This window comes from Onychostruthus taczanowskii, unplaced genomic scaffold (genome assembly GCF_017590055.1).
Source record: "Onychostruthus taczanowskii isolate IOZ18803 unplaced genomic scaffold, ASM1759005v1 scaffold140, whole genome shotgun sequence".
NCBI classification, from domain to species: domain Eukaryota; kingdom Metazoa; phylum Chordata; class Aves; order Passeriformes; family Passeridae; genus Onychostruthus; species Onychostruthus taczanowskii.
In genome coordinates, this window is record NW_024498574.1 from 1,062,740 (window position 1) to 1,086,129 (window position 23,390).

General features: G+C 37.9%; 2 protein-coding genes across 2 annotated transcripts in view; one reads left to right on the top strand and one right to left on the bottom strand.

Annotated features, from left to right (window-relative positions):
• Nucleotides 1–11,960, top strand: part of RASA1 (RAS p21 protein activator 1) — a 47,332-nt gene extending 35,372 nt beyond the window's left edge. Inside the window, exons 16-25 of the mRNA XM_041398109.1 lie at nt 995–1,167; nt 1,383–1,542; nt 1,718–1,860; nt 2,582–2,697; nt 3,883–3,969; nt 6,322–6,389; nt 8,049–8,137; nt 8,940–9,017; nt 10,198–10,332; nt 10,986–11,960. Coding sequence (XP_041254043.1) covers nt 995–1,167; nt 1,383–1,542; nt 1,718–1,860; nt 2,582–2,697; nt 3,883–3,969; nt 6,322–6,389; nt 8,049–8,137; nt 8,940–9,017; nt 10,198–10,332; nt 10,986–11,069 — 1,133 coding nt within the window. The 3' untranslated portion in view covers nt 11,070–11,960. The remainder of the gene's footprint in view (nt 1–994; nt 1,168–1,382; nt 1,543–1,717; nt 1,861–2,581; nt 2,698–3,882; nt 3,970–6,321; nt 6,390–8,048; nt 8,138–8,939; nt 9,018–10,197; nt 10,333–10,985) is intronic.
• CCNH (cyclin H) lies at nt 11,669–22,649 on the bottom strand. Its single transcript, XM_041398110.1, has 9 exons — nt 22,480–22,649; nt 22,274–22,396; nt 20,964–21,037; nt 20,489–20,699; nt 20,035–20,198; nt 18,244–18,314; nt 15,636–15,747; nt 15,072–15,132; nt 11,669–13,347 (listed from the first exon to the last, which is right to left on the bottom strand). The coding sequence occupies exons 1-9, from the start codon at nt 22,594–22,596 to the stop codon at nt 13,303–13,305; spliced, it is 978 nt and encodes a 325-aa protein (XP_041254044.1). The 5' UTR covers nt 22,597–22,649; the 3' UTR covers nt 11,669–13,302.
• Between the last annotated feature and the right edge of the window lie 741 nt (nt 22,650–23,390).

Here is a 23,390-nt window from a genome sequence, read left to right on the forward strand (position 1 = left end):
TGTGAAATCTGCTGGAACTGTTTACAGTTTCTGCAAGGCAGATTGGTGTACTGGCTTTGCAGAAATGTAAAAAAAAAAATAAGCTCTTGGTTTTATGGGCTTTTTTGTTTTTTCACGTGAGGAAAGTAAAAGCAAATATCTTAATGGAAAGAGGGTGTTTGACTGAGAGGTGCAGACTGATAGGCTAAATATAAAACTAATTGTGGACTCCTCTTGGAGCATGGTGCGTGTTTGACAGGCACAATGTTGCCTCTGAAGATGCCTGGGCCTTTCTTTGTGGAAAAAAATCCCTCCACTCGGGAGCACATGTTCCTGCTGTGGATGGGTCTGTGTTCCTTCCCAGCTGCTGTAGCTGGCTAGCCAGCTGCTGCACCAGACTTCAGCTGCAGTGCTTGGCAATTTTAGCTTACCATCATTACCAGTTAATGATTTGGCTATTCTTGAGCTGACTTTTCATTATCTAGTCAGCAAGTGCTTGGGAACACTTTTTAACCTAATACGCATAAACTGTTACTTAGACTGGAATTATTATAAAAGTAATAGATATGACAGTGTTTGGGAATACTATAGGAGCACTCTTAATAACAAATATGAGCAGACCCTGATGGTGGTGTCAGGGTGGAAGGCAAGGTTGGAAAGGGAGTAGTGAACTCTAAAGATTTAACCTTTATTTTAGTTTCTGACTGCTACCTGGATTTGCATCCTACTTGGTTGTTGCAAGGAAAGTCATGTCAATATTCATGTGGCATTTTTGAATTTATACATTCTTTACAGATTGCCATATATTTCTTCTCCAGTTTACAGGACACTGTTAAGCCATTTAAGAGAGAATGAATCCATTCATATATTGATAAAAAAGTTTTTGTTTACTCTTGCTGATATTTTTTTCCTGAAATACGATGATATGTTGAAAATAAAACTGTTTTTTAATTCTATAGTAGCATTGTTTTGGTGGAGGTAACATATACCTGAACAATGCTTTTTTTCCTTTAAGTGTTCATGCGTTGCCAATTAAGCCGATTACAAAAAGGACATGCAACAGATGAGTGGTTTCAACTCAGTTCCTATGTACCATTAAAGGGTATTGAGCCAGGATCTTTGCGTGTTCGAGCGCGATATTCCATGGAGAAGATCATGCCAGAAGAAGAGTACAATGAGTTTAAAGAGGTATGAACTTAAGTTTAACCATCCATGGTTTATCTATCAAAACTAATACTTTTCATTGGTTGAGAGGGATCTCAGTAACACTGGTTGATGTAAATCAAATAATATTTTTAAGTAACAGCTACAAATAAATATAAAATAGAATATTTTTCCAAAACTGTTATACTATTATATGGAAGGAGAAGCTTCTGAATATTTTAAAATTGTTTTTCTTTCAGCTTATACTCCAGAAAGAACTTCATGTAGTCTATGCCTTATCACATGTTTGTGGACAGGATAGAACACTGTTGGCTGGCATTTTACTGAAGATTTTTCTTCATGAAAAGCTTGAGTCCTTGTTGTTACGAACACTAAATGACAGGGAGATAAGCATGGAAGGTACTGCACTAAATCCCACAAAAGTTTACTGGAATTCTGGACAGGTGGGGAGGAAAGGGTTCTGGTGCTGTCTTTTTTTCCTCCTCCTTTAGCTGCAGCTTATGTGACAGAGTAACCATATTCTTTCTCTCTTTTTGATGTCTCGTTTTTCAGTTTTTCCAATTTCTTTTCTCAGATGAAGCTACTACCTTGTTCCGTGCCACCACTTTAGCAAGCACTCTTATGGAGCAGTATATGAAAGCCACAGCAACAAGTTTTGTTCATCATGCACTGAAAGACTCCATATTAAAGATCATGGAGAGCAAGCAGTCCTGTGAGGTGATACCTTAAACTGTGTTTTTAAACATTTTGGTTTGTTGACACAGTAATCCATTGGTTATTAACTGTTGTGTTTACATTAAATATTAGTTGTAAAGATATTTAATAATTTTTTAAAACGAGACATTTTTACATCAGAAATACAGGAACTGAATTCATTAAGAGATGTTTTTATATTTTTTTCCTGGATTTTGGCTTCAGACATTATTCATAGTGGAGCTTACTAAGTTTTATAATAAAAATTTTTAAAAATTATTTAGCAGGCATTCTGCAGCTGTTACTGAATGTCCTAATCTAGATAACTTGTTGAACTCAAGATATTGTAGAAATCAAGATCTGAACTTCTGTTTTAATTGTAAAATTCCATATTAAATGGTTGTTACCAATCTTGAAACTCTTTTTAAAATGTTTCACTTTAATTTCATTGTGGAAAAGATGGGAGTCATCAAAAATTTGGATTAAGAGATACAAAAAATCACTCAGATGAAAAAATGGTGATTATCCAAGCTGATAAAAGCCACATATGTATATTAGAACTTAAAACTGTTGCTTTGCATTCCCTGACAAGTTACTGAAACATAGATTGAGTTCTGTAAGAGACTTGTGCAGCAGCAGAATATTTCATTTGCTTTGAAACAGTACTCAGTGTGTAATATTCAGAAACTATATATATATATGTAGTTCTAGATAGAAGAATAAATATATTCTTTGTCTGTTTTAGTTAAATCCCTCGAAGTTAGAAAAAAATGAAGATGTAAACACTAACTTGGCACATCTACTCAGTATACTTTCAGAACTGGTGGAGAAGATATTCATGGCTGCAGAGATACTGCCCCCGTAAGTTTGTGCTTTTCTGTTCAGATTTGTATTTGAAAATTTGTGTTTCCATGAATAACATTGCACATTAAAACGATGTTCTTAGTGATTTATCTTAGTGTTGCTGTATAGACACAGAGAAAAATAGAGAGGGGGAAAAATAAAACTTCTGGCAATTAATAGTGTTTTACAAAAGCCTCTGGCTGGCACATTTTTTTCTTTTAAAGGAGAAACTATCAGGGACAAAATAGTAATAAAATAATTATTCTCATATTTTTTCAAAAAGGTAGAAGACAGTGGTAGTCAGCAGACAATGACGTGTATTTGTCAGTCTTTCTCCTCTGAGAAAGAGATGGAATTGTTAACAGTATATTAAAAATACAGATAGGTAGTAATAGTGATAACCATTCTGTGCCTGGTTTTGTCTGCTAGGGAAATGCAGAGGCTATTTTTTCCCTGTTTCTTTTAATTGATAAAGTAACTTGTTTCCATACCTCATATTTGAATCATCTAATAAAAAGTGGATAGTATAGAGTTTCCATTCATAGTGTCATTAGCTTTTAAAGTATATGAAACCCTCAATTTTGAGTCATTGGAGTAGCATGGAATTTTCTTTTGTGTTAGTGCTGGCAAGGTTAGCATTGAAAATTGCAGTCCTTTTAAGTATATGATGTAGTGATCAACACTTTCTGAAATGCACCACAAATGTCCTTTTATTTATTTTTTTTACAAATGTCCTTTTATTTATTTTTTTTAAATGGGAGAGAACTGTTGCTGTGGTGCTAACTTTCTTTTTTCACTTTCTTTTCTTTTTTTTGTGTGTCATGTATGGAAAGAAAGCTTTTGTTTAGTTAAGAGAGAAACTAAAAGAAAAATCAACCATCAAAGTGGTCTTTTTTCAAAAAGGGAATACTACTTAAATAAACAGTTAAAAATATTTAATGCACTTCTGAATGATCACAGAATTGCACAGAATAGTTTTTCTTGGTAATTTATAAATTTATTTTTTAAAACAAATTTTAAAATACAATTCTTATAAATTTGTTAACTTTAACTAGGTGTTAATTGATAAAGATTTGTCTAAGTTATTAATATAAAGGTGATAATAGTTCTGCATCAAGTAGGACGTTGGTCGAGGTCCTTTCTGACCAGCTTTTTTGATTCTGTAAGTTTAATGGAATGAGTAATTGGCTACTATTTCTGCAGGACATTGAGGTATATTTATGGGTGCCTACAGAAGTCTGTTCAGAGCAAATGGCCAGCTAATACTACCATGAGAACCAGGGTTGTTAGGTAAGTTATTTGTGAACCTTATTCTGGAAGTATTTCTTTGAAGCCTTGCTGGAGACATGCCAGTGTGCTTGTCTATGTTTCTTTCAGTGACAAAAATGTATGAACTTAATACAGGTTACTGCAGTGTTTAAGATATTTATGATGATGACACACAATGTCCCAGTTAGACTGAGCTTGCTGGATTCTTGGTCTTGTTCTTAGAGCCTTGTGAGAATAAAGTGAAGTAGTATAGAGGTTAGTATAGCTTTACTTAATGGTTTTAACTTTGAATTTACAGTACTACAGCCCAATCCTGTTGAAATATTCTGGAGCTCCTCTGAAAGTGCTGCTGGAGGTTACAGAACTTGGCTCTTCTGAACTCACACCAGCCACCAAAACTCCAGTCTGCATTATTAAACCAGCACAATACAAAACTAACTTTAACTCTGTTCATTGCCAGGGCAGGTCAAACAAAAACATTTGACGAAGCTGTGGTTTGACACTTCTTCTAAATGTGGCAGGGATTTAAAGTGTACTAGAGCCTCAGTTTTCCTTTTTGTGGTGTCAGGCAGTTGTATGGTTAGCAGAGGTTAATCTCCAATTGAGGGATCTTTCAGAGTATTTGTCTTTGGCTTGTATTTATCATTTTGACACCAGAAGCCTTATGTATTTCATACTGTGATGCAGCATTGCCTTCAAATGGAGATTGCTCCGACTTGAGAGCTCCTTTTACTCTGAGGGGCTAAGCTGCTGGAAGGCTGTAAAGGTCAGTAGTGAATTCCGTATCTCTGGCTGTTCCTCCCCAGATCCAATCTCTGGCTGTTCCTCCCTAGCTCCAAAGAGGACCATGTAGCTTTCTGTAGTGAACACACAGCTCACTTTTCAGTTTTCCCAGTGTTCTCCACTGGATGCTAACACTATTTTATCACTTGCTTTTGTGGTGTTCCATTTTCACAAGTGGATGCTAGAGATTTCTCTTTGGAGTGCAGTTTCACAGCCTTCAGTGATGCTCATTACCTTCCATTGTGCTATTTTTGGTTTAAGAATGATTCAGAATTCAGAGCCAGATGGACAGTTTATGATACCCGGGTATTTTCTCTATTGTATCAGTCATGATGTGCTACCATTTCTCTCTGGTTTAAAACTCCCATATAGATACTTGCTCATTCCTAATTTAGGCAGGTTGACAAAGGTAAGGAATATCAGATCTTCTCTATCAGCAGGGTCTCTGCTAGATGTGTACCTTGTTAGCCTTCAAATTTGGGCATTTTTAAAAGAGTGACTGGTGTATGGGCCAAAACTTCAAAATTAATTGCTGACCTGTAGCTTTGAATTCTCACCACAAAAAGTATTTTAGCTTAACCTCTGGCCAAGAACTGTTTTCTTACCAGCCCGTAACTTGTGTTTCTTAGAGATAAGATACATCTATATAACAGCATACTAGGTATCTTGGACTTACAGAAGGTGCATCTACCTCACTACTATTTGTCACTTTAAAGAAATTTACACGTTTCCCTAACTGTGTACAATAGGAAAGGTTCCCTTCCTCCTTTCATTACAAGTCAGGCTCTGGTATTGCTGTGGTGAAATCTAGCCTACTGGTGGTGTCCAAGGACAAAATTACAGATATTTGAGATTGGTCTGTATTTCACTTCCTTATACAGCAATTACAGGAGTTGAGGTTAACCTGGGTGATGATTTTTACCTCTGATATTAACAGGAAAACAGATTTTTCTCATGCTGCTGAAGCCTATTCTGTGTTCCTGTTGAATGAATTCCTAGTTCTGCAGTTAGAACAGAGCACTCTTTTTCCAGTTTTTAAAATGGCAGCAATTCTTTCATGGTGGAAAGCAGCAGATCCCTCATTTTTCTACTGAAGTGTAGATCATCAGGATAATGGATTAGCTGAAGCTGACCTAAAGGTGTGTTCTGCCAAGAGAGATCTTTTTGCTCATCCACTCCTGTGCTCTAGTTTACAGTGGCTTGGGGAAGTGGCTGGCTGTGAGATGGATGACTTGCAGTAGCAGACAGTGGAGAAATTTTTGGGAGGTCAGAGACCAAGGGTGGCTCCTTTTTGAGACAAGCATGGTCTGGGATTGACTTCATTATTACTTCGTGATTAATTTCTTCCTACATGATTGCAACAGTTTTGTTCACCTTTATTGGGAAATCAATGTGCCTCTTCTTTCGGATTTCATTGCAGTTTGCAGAATCGTAGCATGATAATCTTGATTTATATTTTTACACAACACGGCCAGTTTCTTGGTGTTTGTCTCAACAAGATCGCACATTAACTTTATTGCTGAAAGACTACACAATTTTACTTGCATTTTCTAATGGTTTTGAACAAAATACAATTTTATTTCATTTCAGTGGCTTTGTTTTTCTTCGACTGATTTGTCCTGCTATCCTGAACCCAAGGATGTTTAATATCATCTCAGGTGACTATGTGCTTCAGATCGAATCTATACTTTATGCAGCAGGAGACATGAAATCACTGTAGTATTTAATGTAGTAAAATAGGAAGTTTTTTTGAATGTTGTGTTTCAAGTCATCCACATCATTTAGCTAACTTCTTCTTAGGTGTATGCTTTTTACCCCCAACAGCTTGATTGTGGATATCGCCAATATAATTTTAAAGTCCAAAAAAACATCCATTGTGATATGTAATAATAAAATTTTGAGTCAAGTCTAGCATTGTTTAATGTCTTTTAGCACTGTGAAAAATGTAATTACAGGAACTTCAGACATCACTTTCAATACAGTGCAATGCCAGAGTTAATAGCTGAATGCAGTGGTATCTCTGAAAGGTACAAGATTTATAAAGTTGGTATGTGTCTGCATAGCTTGGAATACATTTGTGCACCTGGAAATTTTTTCTTGAATTTGTTTGAATGTCCTGCTTAGGTGGCTTGCAGCTATTAGAGTGGTGTTTTTACTCATTAAATATATAGTCAATATATTAAATATATATAAATAAATATATTTATATTAAATATATACATCTTGGATATAGAATCTTAAAGATGAGAGAGGGATGGCATTCAGAAAGTCTGAAAAATAGGAAATATAGGAGAAAATAAAAAAATCTGGTTCAGAAGAGCTTTTTTTGTTATTCAGAGACAGTTTTTAAGACAATGTGGCTTGTTTTCTGTCATCAGTCTTTAAACTACTGAATGAGAAGGGCTGTGTCAAACAAAATTCCTTTCTCTCACACAGTAATAATTTCTGTATATGCTTTGGAGAAAGCATTTGAGAAACGTGGCCTGAAACAAGTGATAATTTCTTTGGCATTTTATTATTTTTGGGTACTTTGCAAGTTAGGTACCCTCCTAACTTGGGTTGCGCTGTGACTGCAGGCATAAAGAACTACTTAAAAATTTGAGTAATGCCTTTTGACCTTGTCCATTACAATCCTGCTGAGTTACCTCCAGCTAGTATTCTTGACTACTGTTAAGGGAAACTTACAGATCATATAACTCTAAAACCCTGTCAGTGGAATGTTTTCAACCAGGTCATTTACTTTAACTGGAGAGAAAAGTAATTTTCTAGGTAACATCACTTGTTGGAAAAGGAAGTTCTAACTGACTTCAGTGGTTAATGTGAAGTGTTTATAGCCACAGTCAACACAGACTGGAGTTTCATGGAAATACAGGCTGTGGTTGCATGTAACATTCACTTTGTTTTCCTGCTGCCAGTAATTGAAATAACTTGTCAGTGCCCACTTATGTGGGTATAAGCAGGTAAACTTTCTTCTGTTTTTTTTTTTTTTTTCCATTTCAAAGGTAAATGTTTTAACAAGTAATCTTCGTTTCAACAAAACTCCTCAAGTTTTGAGTAGATTATTATCTTAGTAACACTTATTTATTTTGTCTTGTTCTGTGTGCTACTATTACAGAAAATAAGATGATCAGATGAACATGGCTTTTGGAATTTACAAATGCAATATATTTTACTTTACCAAGTGACATCTTTCACATGCATTGTTTTATATTTAAAAAATCAATAAAAATATGAATGGAAAAAGAATTTATTTTCATGTGACTGCTGTTAATTTTAAATATAATGGCCAGTGACTCTCCATTTTGCATTCCTGCCAGATTCTCCTTCCCCCACTGCTGCAAGAACACTGACGCTGGTCGCCAAGTCTGTGCAGAATTTAGCAAATCTGGTTGAATTTGGAGCTAAGGTGAATATAATTTTACATACAGAGAACAATCTACAGAGAACTGTCTTTCCAGTACATCTTTCATATGTTCCTGATCAATGCATGCAAAAAAATTGTTGCTATTTTCTCATACAGAACATACGACTTTCTCTTTCATCACTCTGACGCTGCATTTATCACTTGTTAGATTGGTGTTTTCTGTGGTAGAGCACTTCAAAGCTCTCCTATTTATACTATCATACTGCTAGACATAATGAAAGCAGTCAGGTGTTACTTATTGCACTAATAAGCCCAAGCTTTCAATAAAGTTTCTATTAAAACACTTAAGAAAATGCCAGCAGTGACTGGGCTCAATTTCCAGGCTGAAACATCGCTAAAAATACACCTATTGACTTTAGCATAATTAACATGACTTCAGGCTGATATGAGAAGGTTGTTTCTCTGACACACAGAACTTGGAATGTAAGAGTTAATGACAAAACAGGAAAGAAGGCACTTCTTTCTGATGATACTTCTGAACACAGAGCATCTATTCACTGCATGCAGGTATTTAGAGATGCCTTGATACAAATTTGTGTCTGTATGCATGTGTAAGAAAAATTCTGAATCACAGGCTATCTTCTGAATAAAAGACAACCAAATTCTGCAGTCTTTTGACTGCCTGCACATCAGACATTAGAAATATACTTGAAAAAAAGATAGTATTATTTCCATTTACATACTCATTTTGCAGTGTCATTTGCCTGACTGCATTGTGTTCACCTCAGATGTGACTAATTATCTTGGCAATGATTTGTTAATGAATACTTTTTAAAATTATTAGGAGCCATATATGGAAGGGGTAAATCCATTCATCAAGAGCAACAAACATCGCATGATCATGTTCTTGGATGAGCTTGGGGTAAGTGGTTAAAAAATATTTGCTGAAGTTACATAGCAGAATTGTAAATTAAAATTTTTTACACCTCTTATTAACCAGCTCAGCAATGCATCAGCTGCCATACAATTTTGAACGCTTTTATCTGAGTACATTTTTTAATGCTTATTTAAAAATTGCTGGTCTGTCATATGAGATTAAAACCATCAATTATCTTCTTAAGACTTTCTTAATTTAGTGCCTCTGTAAATGTGAGAAGCTGAAAGAGATTCTGTAGCTATGAGATTAGAAATATTGGGCAAAAATACAAACGTTTCATAAACATATTTTTAAACCAAAAGTTTTTATATATAACTTGTCACATGGTTTTGACCAGAGGTTGAGAGTAATTTCTCTTTAAAAAATACTAAGTTGAATTTCAGTTAGCATTGGCAAAAGCTTCACTGCCTGCATTCTACATATTGTAGTTTGAAAGTGAAATGCTGTCACTGTATCCTTGTAAAACGTGACTATTTTGTGGGTGTGATTGCTGTAAAAGGAGTTAGGTCCTCATGTTTTATATATATGTATTTCAAAAGAATTAATTTTAAAAAGTGAGATGAAAAAATATGCTAAGCATCCTGAATTAATCCTTTAGAAGTGTCCTAGAAGACATCTCAGAATACTTAAAAAGTGTGGCATTTGGGTAGGTTCCAGATGTCATCCTTTTCTGATTAAATTTCAACTTCTGCATATTATGATACATCAGATTTCTCTGAATGGCAGATTTTACATGAGGTTTCAGGTAACTGTTGGTTTGAAAATACTTGCTGGATTATTCTGCTGTTTTAATTGCAGCATTATTGGTTTATCATCCGTTTAATGAGTTACTTGATTAGGTAATAGCAGATTTTGCTGAATTTTGTTGCTTTTCTCTCATTTACATTAAAAAAAGCTCCTAATGGATGGATTTTCCCTTCATTTAGAGGGTTTGTGTCTCAAAATGCTGTAGGTTTCTGGTCAGCTCAAAGATAGAGCAATATCAGGTCTTGTAGTAAGAATCCTCCTAGCACTACAAATTGCAGTACCATCACAAAACATGCCTGTGAAGAGGAGACAATAAACAGATAATTAAAAACAGAAAGGTGGACTGGGGGTTTAGCTGGAAAGACCAAAATTGCTCTTGGCACCCTAAATCTTTGTCTTCTACTTTGTTACTACTCAGAATGTTCCCGAGCTTCCAGACACTGCAGAGCACTCTCGAACTGACCTCTCCCGTGACCTGGCAGCTTTGCATGAGATCTGCGTGGCACACTCGGATGAGCTCCGGACGCTCAGCAACGAGCGAGGGGTGATGCAGGTGAGTTAACACAAGTGACAGGTAGGGGGTACTGTGTCCTGAATTTCTCCTCAATATGGAGGGATACTTTTGTGGTATTTCTGTAGCAGTATGACTGATTTATTTCACCAGGGTGGTTATTAGCTGTGAAGGAAATACTTAATCCATAGTTTTGCTTCCCCATGCAACAAAACCAACTAGGTTTAGGTGGTTTTTTAAGTTTCTAGAGGAAGCCTTAAACCCACAAAATTACTGTCTCCTGACAGACTCTCTTGGTCGTAGTTGTCAGATCTGCATTTTTTTTCAGTTGAGAACCAAAAATCACTTTCTTTAGCTCTCTATTAATACCTCTTTTCTGCTTACTAGTTTGCCAGTACAGTTGTATGCTTGGAAAACTCTTGTGGCAAATTTTAACAGTGTGTTAGCTGTGCACTTCCTCTGCCTTCGTGTTAACGACATAGAAGCAAGAAGATCCATGGGAGGACAGGCAAAGTCCATAACATTGTTTTAAGACTACCCTTATTGGCTAGGGAATCGGACATTTTCTCTTTTTAGTATATTTAAACTTCCAAGTCTCAGGTCTGATAGGCTGACGCTGAAAATGCTGCTCAGGGAGGCCTCTTCTGTCTTCAGTAGCTAACATGTAGTTTTATTGACTCAACTCTCTTTTACAGCACGTTCTTAAGAAGCTTTTGGCCATTACTGAACTGCTACAACAAAAACAAAATCAGTATTCGGTGTCTAACAACATCAGGTAGCAGCTCTCTACCTGAATTCTGCATGGATCCAGCACGCCCAACATGGCAACTCTCACCAGTTTCACTTCCTTCTTGCTCTTGCCAAAAATAGCACACCCTGTCACATTCCCAGTGATGTGTGAACTATGCAAAAGAAAACAAAGATCCTGTTGGTGAATGATTGTACCAGCAGCTTTTTTTAAGCTATCTGTGCAGGACATTTGCACTTTTTTTTTTTCCACTTGGAAACAATGAAATTCAACAACCTCTGAGCCTTGGTGTACAGTTCACCTTCTGCATAGAAAATGCTGTGACTGTGTCTAGGACTTCGAAATTTTCAGCACCTTTGATTGCCAAAGTTTTTGCTGTCTGATGGAAAAGAATTATCAACTGACATGAGAAGAAAGGTGTTGTTCTGACAACCACCTATAACTAACTGGATAACATCTCTTACTGTAATTTCTGACTGGTTACAATAATTATGACTTTTGACTGTTTCAACCACTTTTAACTTATATTTACAGTTTCCAGAATTTGATGTTATGGTAGGAACAACCTTTACTGTACACGTTTTATACCATGCTGTTTCTCTTGCTGGAATGATGTTGAAAGAGAATATCCAGAATGGATCTTGTCACCTTTATTTTTTTGATGTGCCACTGATTCAGTCTGAATAGATTTTCCATCAAGAACTGTATATCCAGATGAATCACAATGCTTTTGTAAAATGTTTACAACAATATCTAATTTGAATTCAGTAAATTTATTGATTATATCAGACATGCATGCATTCATTAAACCATTTTATAAAATAGGTATTGTTTGGTCTTTTTTGTAAGTCTAGCATAAATATTTTTATAAGTGAAAAGTTTTAAAAATAAATCAAGCTGCATATTTCTAACTCTATGGAAACTAGCTGAATGGCTGCTGTGGAAATTTTTTAGTGTCTGCACTGGTGGCATACTTTGCAGTGTTTACAACTTGTGTCACTTTTTGAGCATGATTCCTCAGACAGCATTACCTTGTCCTTATGCCTTAATTTGTACATCATGGGGTGAGAAAGCAGATGTTAAAAACTTCATGCATAGGTTGAGACTTAATAAATTCTTTCCTGTGAGTGGGGTGAGGCACTGGCAGAGTGCCAGAGAAGCCAGGGATGCTCCAATCCCAAGAAGTGTTGAAGGTGATGCTAGATGAGGCTTGGAGCAACTTTGTCTAGTGGAAGGTGTTCCTGCCCATTGCACTGCCATAAATGGTTAAAAAAATTGAGAAGTAAAATGTGCTGTTGATCGGTACTTCATCATCACTGTGTCTTCCATTCTAGGCAGTGAATATAATAGGAAATAAAAGGATTCACTGACAAGACTGAGATAACCACTTAAATAATTTTATCATACAGACGCTGTTGCAAACCTTTGCAACACCTAGAGTGTTTTTCCTGTCTACTAGAACTGCCAAGTCACTGTTACATAAAATCAGAAACTTTGCTTTTGCTCCTTTGCTGTAATATTAAAGTGGCTGTCCCTGTGTTGCCCTGGTCTCCAGCTGGAACAGTTTCTTGAAAGTGAAAGCTCCTAAATATCGTATGTATGGCACTGGGCAAACACATGTGGTGCTCTTCCATAGTGACAATACATGTATTAGCAACACCTTGTTACTAGAGAAGTCTTTTCTTAGATTGTCCCATAACCATATCAAGTTTATGTTAAACTGCATCTCAGACGAGTAAGTAATTTACCTTTCAGTGTGTCCTACTTAGATCTTTGACAGAGAGTAAAAAGGGATTATTTTGTTGATTTGGTTGCTTTGGTACAGGCAATATAACATGGTAAAAATACAAACTGGAAGACAGAGCTTCCTACCTAATTTACCTGTTACACACAAAATGCAGCAAAGAGAATGAAACTGGGCTGAAATCAAACCCAAAGCTGCATGTAGGTGTGTATTGTAGAACTCTTAACTGGGTATATAAAAAATAAATCAGCTGGTGTTCATAACACTACACTGCAGCCCCATCAAACTGTTTCTGAACCAAAAACAAGGGCCAGATTTCTCGAAGCAAATCTTGCTAGTGTTAGACCTGTAATGGATGAGGGTTTAATGGAACTACAACTTTTTCTTTTAGGAAAGTAAAAGGCTTTACTGCCAGGGTAAGAACTAACAGCACAAAGACCTTTGTGCTAAGGAACCTGTGGCAGGCAGTCACACCTGACACCAGAGGGTAGTTCCTGCAGTGGTAGGAGTCCATCTTTCTTCAAAGTAATGCTGAATCCACAAGATCATCATCAGTCCACTCTTCCTAATAGAAGAAAAAAAGACAGCACCTTGAGTAACATCTGTGTGTGGTGGTCCACTCCTTATGGTCTGGATTTAAGAATTTACAGAGAAATTCCATGAACAGAAGACTAAAAAAATATTTTAACTTGGGGCAAGTCAGGTGTTTAACCTTAAAGCTATATTATGCATACCTATGCTTACAGTCCTGGACACAGAGTCATGTTAGCAGCCCTTTTTCAGCACCTGAGATAAAGAAGCATGAGCTTTATGTTGGATAACTATGTAGAGATTTCCAAAACAGCTCATACCACACCTTCTACCAATGTCCTGTACTTTTCATGGCTTTGTAGATTACAGTCTAATGTCAGCTAACTACACGAATAATGAAACCATTAATAAGGTATGATTAGTTTACACATTCTGTAAGCTTTCAAGAAGTTAAGCACACTTTCTCCTTAGTGTCCTGGCCAGCTGAGATCTGCTCTTTCATGTGGTTATTACTTAGAAAAAATTACACAAGTAGAAACCCAGCTAATTCAGCTAAATCAGTAATGAAAAATCTTGAGTTTCAGGACCTTTGGAACTGTGAAAAAGTCAATCTTGAAGTGTTGTAGGCTATGAGAATATCCTATCAGGTTATTCCTTTGGAAAAAATTACAGATATGAATGATAAAGACACTCCAAAATCAAAACTGCTTCAGACCATAGCAGAGTAACTAATACAAGTGAAACTAGGGCAGGGAACAAGTGAAACCTCCAAAGCTCATATGGAGCTGTTAGTTCTAAGTCATTCTGTCATAAAGTGAAAAGTTTTCCAAGTGCCTGTTTTATGGAGTTGCCAGTTTTAATACTTTTGAAGACTGGCATTTGGAATGAAAACTTATTAAAAGTTTTTGCAGCAATAAAATTATAAAATAAATTCAAGGTCCCACATTTTGTTAGAATATACCTTCTTCACTGCCAATTTTATTATAATCTTGTTTTAATAATGTTTTAGAGTCTAATTTGACACTATACCATCAACCTACTATGATAACCTCGAATAGCAAGACACAAATCTTGTCTTTTATCTTCAGATTTTGATAGCTGACCCTCTTTAGATGTTACACTAAGTATGGCATTTAGTAAAATGTGCTGTCTTAGACTATCAGTATCCAGCGTCTTTAGTATTAAAATGAGTCAATTTAAAGAGGGTTCTGCACCTCTGCCAGGATGGACTCTCTCCAATTTCCTGTCCATTACCCAAACAAAAGCTCTGGAAGTTGTTCATCTCAGATGTGAAGGACAACCTTAATACTGTTTGTATTTGTTGAGTCACCCTTGTCAGTTTTTCTCCACCTTATTTATACCTGGTCTTACAACACAAAGTAGTAGCAACCCATCTGTAATTCACGCAGCCTTGTTAACAAATTGTCTGACATAAATTTAGTTCACTTTACACTGCTTTGAGCAAGAAACCAAATGAAGTAAATAAAAACTTTCAAAGCACAATAAACAGCAGGAAGTATGGTCTGCATGTTCATTCCCCTTTCCACAAAAGACAGGGGTGTTCAAGAACACTTCCAAGCACAGTCAGGTATGAAATCTGTCTCATTTAAAGTGAAAAAAAGTTGAAAAAGATTCAGTCTGAGCAACAAGTAAATTTATATTACACATGCATAAATTTATCTCAGTAGCTGTGTCACTTTTGTCTTGGCATTAAGAGTGAAAAAAACCAGGAAAAACTTGTACAATAGGTTTACTAACCTCATCCATTTTACACTTCTTTGTGACATATTCATCATCTTCATAACCTTTCCTCTTCTTCCTAACCCAGAAGAAAAGTTAAATGCTTAGGTCTTTTTTTAAGTTAAGACACTCATTATTTGACCTCAGGATTACAATATGGACATACCTATTCCATAAAAAAACTACCAAAGCCTCGGCATGCAGCTTGCTGGAAGTTCAGGGTGCAGTCCTTTGCCATCCACAACATTCTTACAAAAATATTAAGCCTTTACAACATTCTAGTTTTAATCACCTGATTTTAAAGCCCTTAGTTCCCATCACATCTAACATCAAGTGGTCACACCTTAGAAGCCACCCAGTATTTCAGTTTTGTTACAAAATAATCAGCTTGCCGTGTAGATCGGTTACTGAAAGCACTACTTTGAGTCTTCGATCTCAGCTTCCAGTAGATATAGCAAGCAGGCAAACACTGTGTGCACATTTAAGGGTTTTTATTTTCCATCACTCACATAGGTAAGAAAATATTAATGTTCCTATGCCAATAAAAAAGGCCAAAGTTTAACACATCCAAGATATACTTACCGGTTGGTATTAAATGAGAGGTCCAAGCTGTGACACTTCTCTAACTTCTGTTTTAGAGCAGCAACCTCTTCAAGCCTTGGCAGTTCATATTTTTTAATGAGATTTTTCATGCCTAAAATGGCAACAACACAACTGTAAGCACACAGATAATTTCTGCTCTGCCTTGTTTTGTTGGGTCTGCTTGACAAGATGCTGGTAGTCAGGGGCCTATAGGAGTGGCTTCTGTGAGACGCTGCCAGAGGCAGAGGCGATGCCAGAGGGCTCCAAGATGTATCCACCGCTGGCGAAGGCCAAGCCTATCAAGTGACAGTGGATGTACATCTATGATAACAGATTTAAAGGGCAAAATCTAAATGCTGGTGCAACACTAATGGCTGCGGGAAAAGAGGAATAAGAATATATGAGAACATCTACACCCTGCATCTACCAGGGTCAGGGAGAAACATGAGGAAGGAAATGCTCCAGGCCTAGAAACAAATTCCCCTGCAGCTCCTGGTGCAGACCATAGTGAAGCAGCAGTGCCCCTGCATGGAGGTCAACAGAGAGTGTGGAGTATGCAGATGCACCTGCAGCCTGTAGAGGAAGTTACTTTGGAGCAGGTAGATGTGCACAAAGGAGGCTGTGACCCATTGGGAATACCATGCTATGTACCCTACCATGTAGGGAAGAGAAACCTACACTACAGAAGGTTTGCTGGCAAGATATGCAACCCTCTGGGAGACCGGCACTGAAGCAGCCTATTCCTGAAGGGCTGCTGTAATGGGTCCTGAAGGACCTGTGTAATGGGCCCACATTAGAGCAGTTAATGAAGAACTGTAGCATGTGGAAAGGACTCAGGTTATAAAAATTTGTAGAAGATTGTCTCTGTGGGAGGGACTCCACTCTGCGGTGGGGGAAGAATGTGAGGAGGAAGGAGCAACAGAAACATATGGTAAGCTGACTACAGTCCCCCTGCACTGGAGGGAGAGAATTCAGGAGTGAAACTGAATCCAGGAAGAAGGGAGGGGTAGGGGAAAAGGTCTTTTTAAGATGTGGTTTTCACTTCTCATTACCCTACTCTGATTTGATTGGTGATTAATTAATTTCCCTAACTTGTGTCTGTTTTGCCCATGACAGTAACTAGTAAGTGACCTCTCTCCCTGCTCTTATCTTAGCCCATGAACTTATTTTCTTTTCTCTCCCCTGCCCAGCTAGGGAGGTCAGTGATAGGGTCTTTGGTGGTCATTTGGCAACCTTGGTGGTCACTTGGCACTGAGCTGGGGTCAACCCATCGCACTTGTGAATCACACAACCCTATCCAGTCTCCAGTGTGGCTGAGTATTGCTTACATCATAGTCAGGCCTGAGACAACAGTTCATCCTTCCTTTCCTCATTGTAACTACACTGAAACAAGTCTCCAGCATCACCGACTCTGGATTTCCTTAAGGCAGAGTTCACATTACTCTGCTAACAAGCTTCAAAATACACAGGTATGTTTTCCAATCAACATTGTACCTGCCGTCCTAAAAAATACCCGTTCCAGTCTTTCTAATAATGCAAATTAAATTTACAAGTTTTTTTCTCTACCATCAGTACTCTGTAGAAGTAATTTACAAATGTTTGAAAAATCTCCTTCCAACCATCTTATGTTTATGGAAGAGCTGCCTTTGGGCTAAAGCTACCATCCACAATAACTGACGACTAAGTGATCCCAGCATTCCCTTCCATCTCAGCAATGGAACTCTGAAGACCCAATTTGTTAGAAGACCAGAAAGTAAAGGACATCTTAAATTTTATAAATTAAAGGTAAATTGAATTTGCAGACCCTGGTTACTTGTATGGTGCATTCACTGCTCATGTCAGCCAGCCTAGTTTCACTGCCACCACTCCCATGTGAAGTGCATGCATTAGCTTAATGCATTCAGTAACTGATTACTTACTGGGAATTACATATCACAGCCTTTTAATTTAAATACAAAAAGGTAATAATCAGGGCATTACACTCCGTTTTAGCTTAGCTGAACCATGGTAGTATTCTTAATATTTGTAAAATATACACACACACAAAGATATTTGTCACACTAGTGAAACTAAGCATCTTCTGAAACATCTTATAGCTGCAAAACAGATGTGCAGTATAAATACTGGCATATCACATTAGTCATTTAGCTTACAAAACATACCTTCTGGTGGTAGTAGTTATTATGTACAGGCTTTGCCTGGAGCTCTAATGTTTAAGATACGGTGACTTAAAAAGCAATTTAGTGCCATCCTACAGATACCATTATCTAGTTCCCAAAATAGATTTCTCACTTTTGAATCAGCTGCTAGCACTTAACTGACTCTAGCACTAACGTTCTGAAAGCATCAGGCAGGTTCTCTGCCTGTTAATTTATTTAATTTGTTCATATTAATTTGTTTAATGTATTTGTTCATTTTGTCTCAGTCTTTTTTCCTCTTCCATTCATGTGCTGTTCATTCTACTGTCTGCAGTTGACTTATGCATGCCTTAAGGTGAAGAGAACCATTTGAAGCAGATCTTTCTATCTAATGCTTTTTTAATTTGGAAGAAGATGGTTTTTCCTTGTTTTGAGATATTCTTTAATATACTTTTCCAATGTTTACTTACATTTCATTTCATCTAGTAATCTGGATAAGGCTGATCTGTCCTCTTTCAGCATAAGACTTTCTGATAAATAGCTGCAAAGAGACATTGAAGAATAAATTTTTAAAGTGTAATAATGATTTATGGCAATCATTTGTAAGTTAGTAAGAAGTGTATTATTTATAATTAACATCTTCCAGAGCTTCATAATTAGATAAGTAAGAATGCTTTGTTTACTTAAGTGCTATGAAGTGATAAAAAAGCTAATCGGTCACTAAGAAGGTGACAAAAATATTCCCCCAGTCGTGTAGAAATACCCTTCCAAATTAGGTATTTCTAAGCGTCACAGAACTAAGTCAAATTAAGTTTATGACTTTATGACAACATCATGCTATTGTACAATATGCCCACAGAACAAGCAAATACTACAGTGGTTTTCAGACTGACCAACAGCAGAGCCTGCAATACAGGCCTGCTTCTTTTGGCAGCTGAAAGCTATTACTAAACACTGTCTTGCATGAGCCTGTGGGTCCCTTCCTCTTTCCAAGGAGATCAAACTTCTCTTTAGTAAGAACACTAATGTACACTGTCTGGATAAAACAGACACGAGCAATCCTCCTCACCAACACCCACAACAACCAAGGAGTTATATCCCTTCCCCCATGAGAGCAACAACTTTTCAATTCTCATGTGTTCCGTACCACCTCTGCAGCTGCGCCTGATCACAGGTCCACAGACCATCAGCTGCAACATCAGCTTTTCTGATGTCTGGCAGCAAAAACTCACATCAAACAGTAAATTACAAGGTTATAACAACTGTATAGTGCAGACAGGTAACAAAGACTTGAATTCTTCCTGAATGTGCCAACGAAGTTCAGACACCTTGAATCACACATTATCTACAAATTACTTTCATTCTTTTTGCAAGCATTATTTTCTGAATTTTGGCATGAGCAGCACAGAACACAGATCTAAGAATGAGATCAAGTTTCAAGTTAAAGTAAGCACCTGAATGGTGTTACAAAATTCTCAGAAGACAGTGAATCCTGTAAAGAATACTCCCAACACTCCTTATTTTACAAGTAGAGAGAATTTAGAAGAGATGGAAGATTTTATTTTAAAAGAACTTTTTGGATTTAGAACAGGTATTACACTCCAGGTGCAAAATGCTCACAGGCAGTGGCATTATATTAAAACATGCCAGGTACAGCTCCTCACAGCAAGCACCTCATCTGAAGAAAAGCAGATGTTTTGTCCATAAGAGAACTATACCAAACAAACTACAGCAAAGGTATCAAAGTGTTTGATAGTATCTCTGCAAACAACAGTGGCAAGGACACAGAAGGGAAAGAAAAGACTGATTTAAAGCAACACCTTAGCCCTGGCATATCCAGGGAAACTGAACAGTTGCAGCAGCCTAACACAGCATGTTACAGCATGCCCATTAGCTGTCAGTTCAGTGTCATTTCAGGTGACTCCCAGTTTCTACCATATTTCCACGTTCTTCCCTGTGTAACCTTCACATTGAGTCTGAAAATCTTATGCTGTTCTAATTAAGGCAAAGTCATCAGGGTTTTGGTTTTTTTTTTAAACTTCTTCCAAAGGAATATAAAAACCAGACAACAACTAACTGCTTTCATCACCTATTCGCGAAAATGAACAGTGCTGCTGCCATTCTAAAACATAAAGAACAGACCAAGTGCTAGCAATCAGTAAATACACAATTCTAGTAGCTGAGAATGTCTAGAGCAAAACCATTTTATACAAGAAGCAAACAGATTGTTTAAACCACACATATAAGAAAGAAAATACTACCTTTCCATATTAATTCCTGCTCTTGAACCACTAGATAATATGGCAGTGAGAGCGATCTGTGAGGGCGTAAACAGCAGATACGCATCTGTCAGAGCTACTCGGTTAAGGAAGTCATCAGCTGTTTTCCTCAAAACTTCAGGATTTTCCAGCACTGGATAACGAGTCTAAAAAGTAATGATTTAGAAAAAAAAGGCAGCTGTTTGTCATTCCTGTTCTGACAAAATTCAGCAATATTTTAAAAAGCTAAAAAATAGCAGACCATACTTTTATTCCAAAAACATCCTAAATTACTTCAAGACCACAAGTAAAACAATTATCTTTCAAGCACCTATCACTACAGAAATTAGATCTTTTAAATCACAGGCACAAAAGGAAATCAAGTTCTTGAAGACAATGAATGACAGACTTGTATTACTTTATTACACAGAGCATACAGCATATCAGAGAGTATTACCTTAATATCAATTAGAAATCCCTCAAATGGCCTGTATGGATTGTGGATGATGAGATGGAAGTTCAGTTGCTGAATAAGTAGCAGTTCATATTCCAGTATTTGCTCAAGAGCTTTTTCCTGTCCAAGAGGACTTTCTCGAAGATTACCAACAAACTGTGCACTGGATACATTAAATTCATCTACTTTGCAGGCCAAAAATGTGCATGTGAGCCTTGAGGAGGGAAAAAACCAAAAAACCAAACAATTGACATATGCAGCATCCATTCTCCTTTTGAAAATTCTGCTCAGAACGTGTATTTTTAAATACGTTCTGAATACAGCAAAAAAATAGTGAAACTGACCATATTTTGTCTTTACTCCTACTTAAGCTCTCAGACTTTCTTTCTTGTTTTTTTTTTCAGGTCTTTGCAAATATAAAGATCATACCTCTAATATCCCATTTGATAGAGTAATTCAAGGGGTGCTGATAACTCACATTATTATCCGAGGATGATGCTCCATCACTGAGTTATTGAGGTAAAAACGTTTGAAATACATGCAAGCTGTTCCCTAAATTGAAGAAAATGGGGAGGGAAAAAATGAGAATGGATTCAGAAAAAAAAAAAGTACATTTAAAAATAAACAAAAACAAACACACAAAACAGCAAAGTTTGGATATTTACTACAGGCACAGAATACACTGAGCCACTGAGACAAATACAGCCATTATATGTCACTAAGTATTTCAAAGTCTTAGTTTTGCCTGCAAGAACCTTACACTACGACTGTAACACAAATTGTTTTCTTTCTTTTTAGACATGTTTTAGAAGACAATGCTTAAAAAGCCAACAGTATCTTTATGAAAAGAATTTGGTGTTAAAATGAAATTTAAAAATCAAAGGCTGAAAAAGATCATCCTGAAAGTTGCAAGCAATTCAGACCATTTGATTTTTCACATCAGTAAATTTTGCAGTATGTTTGTCAGCGTGAAAGCCGATGCTTTCCAAAATGAGACTCTGCTCATGAGGAGCTACTTCTCAAACATCGCTACTTCTTCATCAGTCTGGCGTCACAAAACATGCCATGGCAGCAACTGCCATCTTTCAAAGGCACCCTCAAGCATGGCACTCTTCACCACACCTGCCTGGAAAAGGGAGGACTAACAGGGGACAATGTAAATCATACATCTTAATGTCTTAGTGAGAGAGAGGCACAATTTCACTCTGTTCTTCAGCTATACCCCCCCACTTCTCCCTTCTGAAATATGCTCTTCTGCATTCAATGCACATAAGTTCAAGGTAATTTCATTTTTCCTTTGTAGGATAATATTTTGCCAGTACACAATCCAGCTTATTTTGTTGTCAGAGAAACACTAATGCTGGAGAAACACTGAATGACAACACTCATTTGGGACTGTCTCCTTTAGCGACTGGGAGATTGTTGCATTGTATCACCAAACATTACCATCAATCATCTACGGCTAGTTTGTTCCTACTCTTTTCTAAGGCGGAACAAAACAATTCAGCCACCCAAGCAAGTTTAAGAGCCACAAGCAAAAGTTCACGTTGAAAAACATCAGGTTTTGAAATGGCTGCCCGTGACAGAAAACGAAACAAAAAAAAAAAAAAAAAACCACCCACAAAAAAAACCCAAAAAAACCAGTAAGTGGCCACAGACTGTAGTGCTAGAAGAGAGAAAAGAGATAAAGAGATTTAAAGATACCCGCGCTCTCAAGAACAAGACAAGCGGGCAGCAAGCGAAGGAATAAGGAGGGCCGAGGCGGCGGCTCCTCCTCGCCTCGCTTACCACAACGGACCGCGGCATCGTGGGTTTGAATGCAGCGCAGAAGTCCAGCAGCCTCTTCTCGTAGTACTTGCATAGCGCCAGCTCCTCATGCGGCTCCAGCAGCACCGGGTCGCCCTGCGGCACCTTGGGAAAAGCAAAGCCGCGCCTGAGTCCGCCGCAGTCTCACCCTGCCGCTCCGCGCTCGCAACCCCTGCGTCCCCGCGCACCTTCCCACTGGCCGCCGCCCTGGCCCGGGCCCGGCGGTTCCCCTCAGCGCGGCGCCGCGCCAGTTCCTCCTCGCCATGGAAGATCCAGTGCCGGCGCTGTGTGCTGCTGTGAAACATTGCCCCGCAACATGGCCGCTCCCGCGCGCGGCACGCCGGGAGCCGCCTGAGGGCGGGGGGCGCGGCGGGGTGGACCCAGGACACTCCCTCCTGGGAGAGGGATGCTTCCGTTTCCTTTTCCAAACTTTTCCTTTTTAAGGAGAAGCTGTGGCAAAACAGGATGTCGCGAACTTTTGCAGAATAGCAGCGCTCTTTGTGTTTCTCTTTCGGTTTTATTCATGTATACTTGCAAATTTACATTGCACTTGTACAGCCTCACGTCGAGTGCTGGGGACAGTTTAGGCACTGCCTTATAAGACAGATGTTAAGCTGTTGTAGAGCCAAAGGAGGGCCATGAGGATGATGAGGGTGTGGAGCAAAAGCCACATGAGGAGTAGCTGAGATCACTTGGATTGTTGAGCCTGGTAGAGACTGAGGGGAGCCCTCATTGCAGCCTACAGCTTCCTTGTGAGGGAAGAGGAGGGGCAGACACCGATCTTTGTGGTGACCAGTGACAGGACTTGAGTAAATGAAGTTAAGTCAGTGGAGGTTTTGGTTGGGTATCAGGAAAAAGTTTTTGACCCACAGGGTCATTGGGCACTGGAACAGACTCCCCAGGGAAGTGATCACATCACCAAGTCTGATGAATTCAAGAAGTGTTTGGACAATGCTCTCAGGCCCATGGTGTGATTCTTGGGGTGTCCTGTGCAGGCCCAGTGTGAAAGATACATATTTTGTGATTGGCTTTTCACAAATATTAAAATGAATATTATATGTGTTATGTTAGAAAGTTATGCTGCATTAATTTTCTTAAA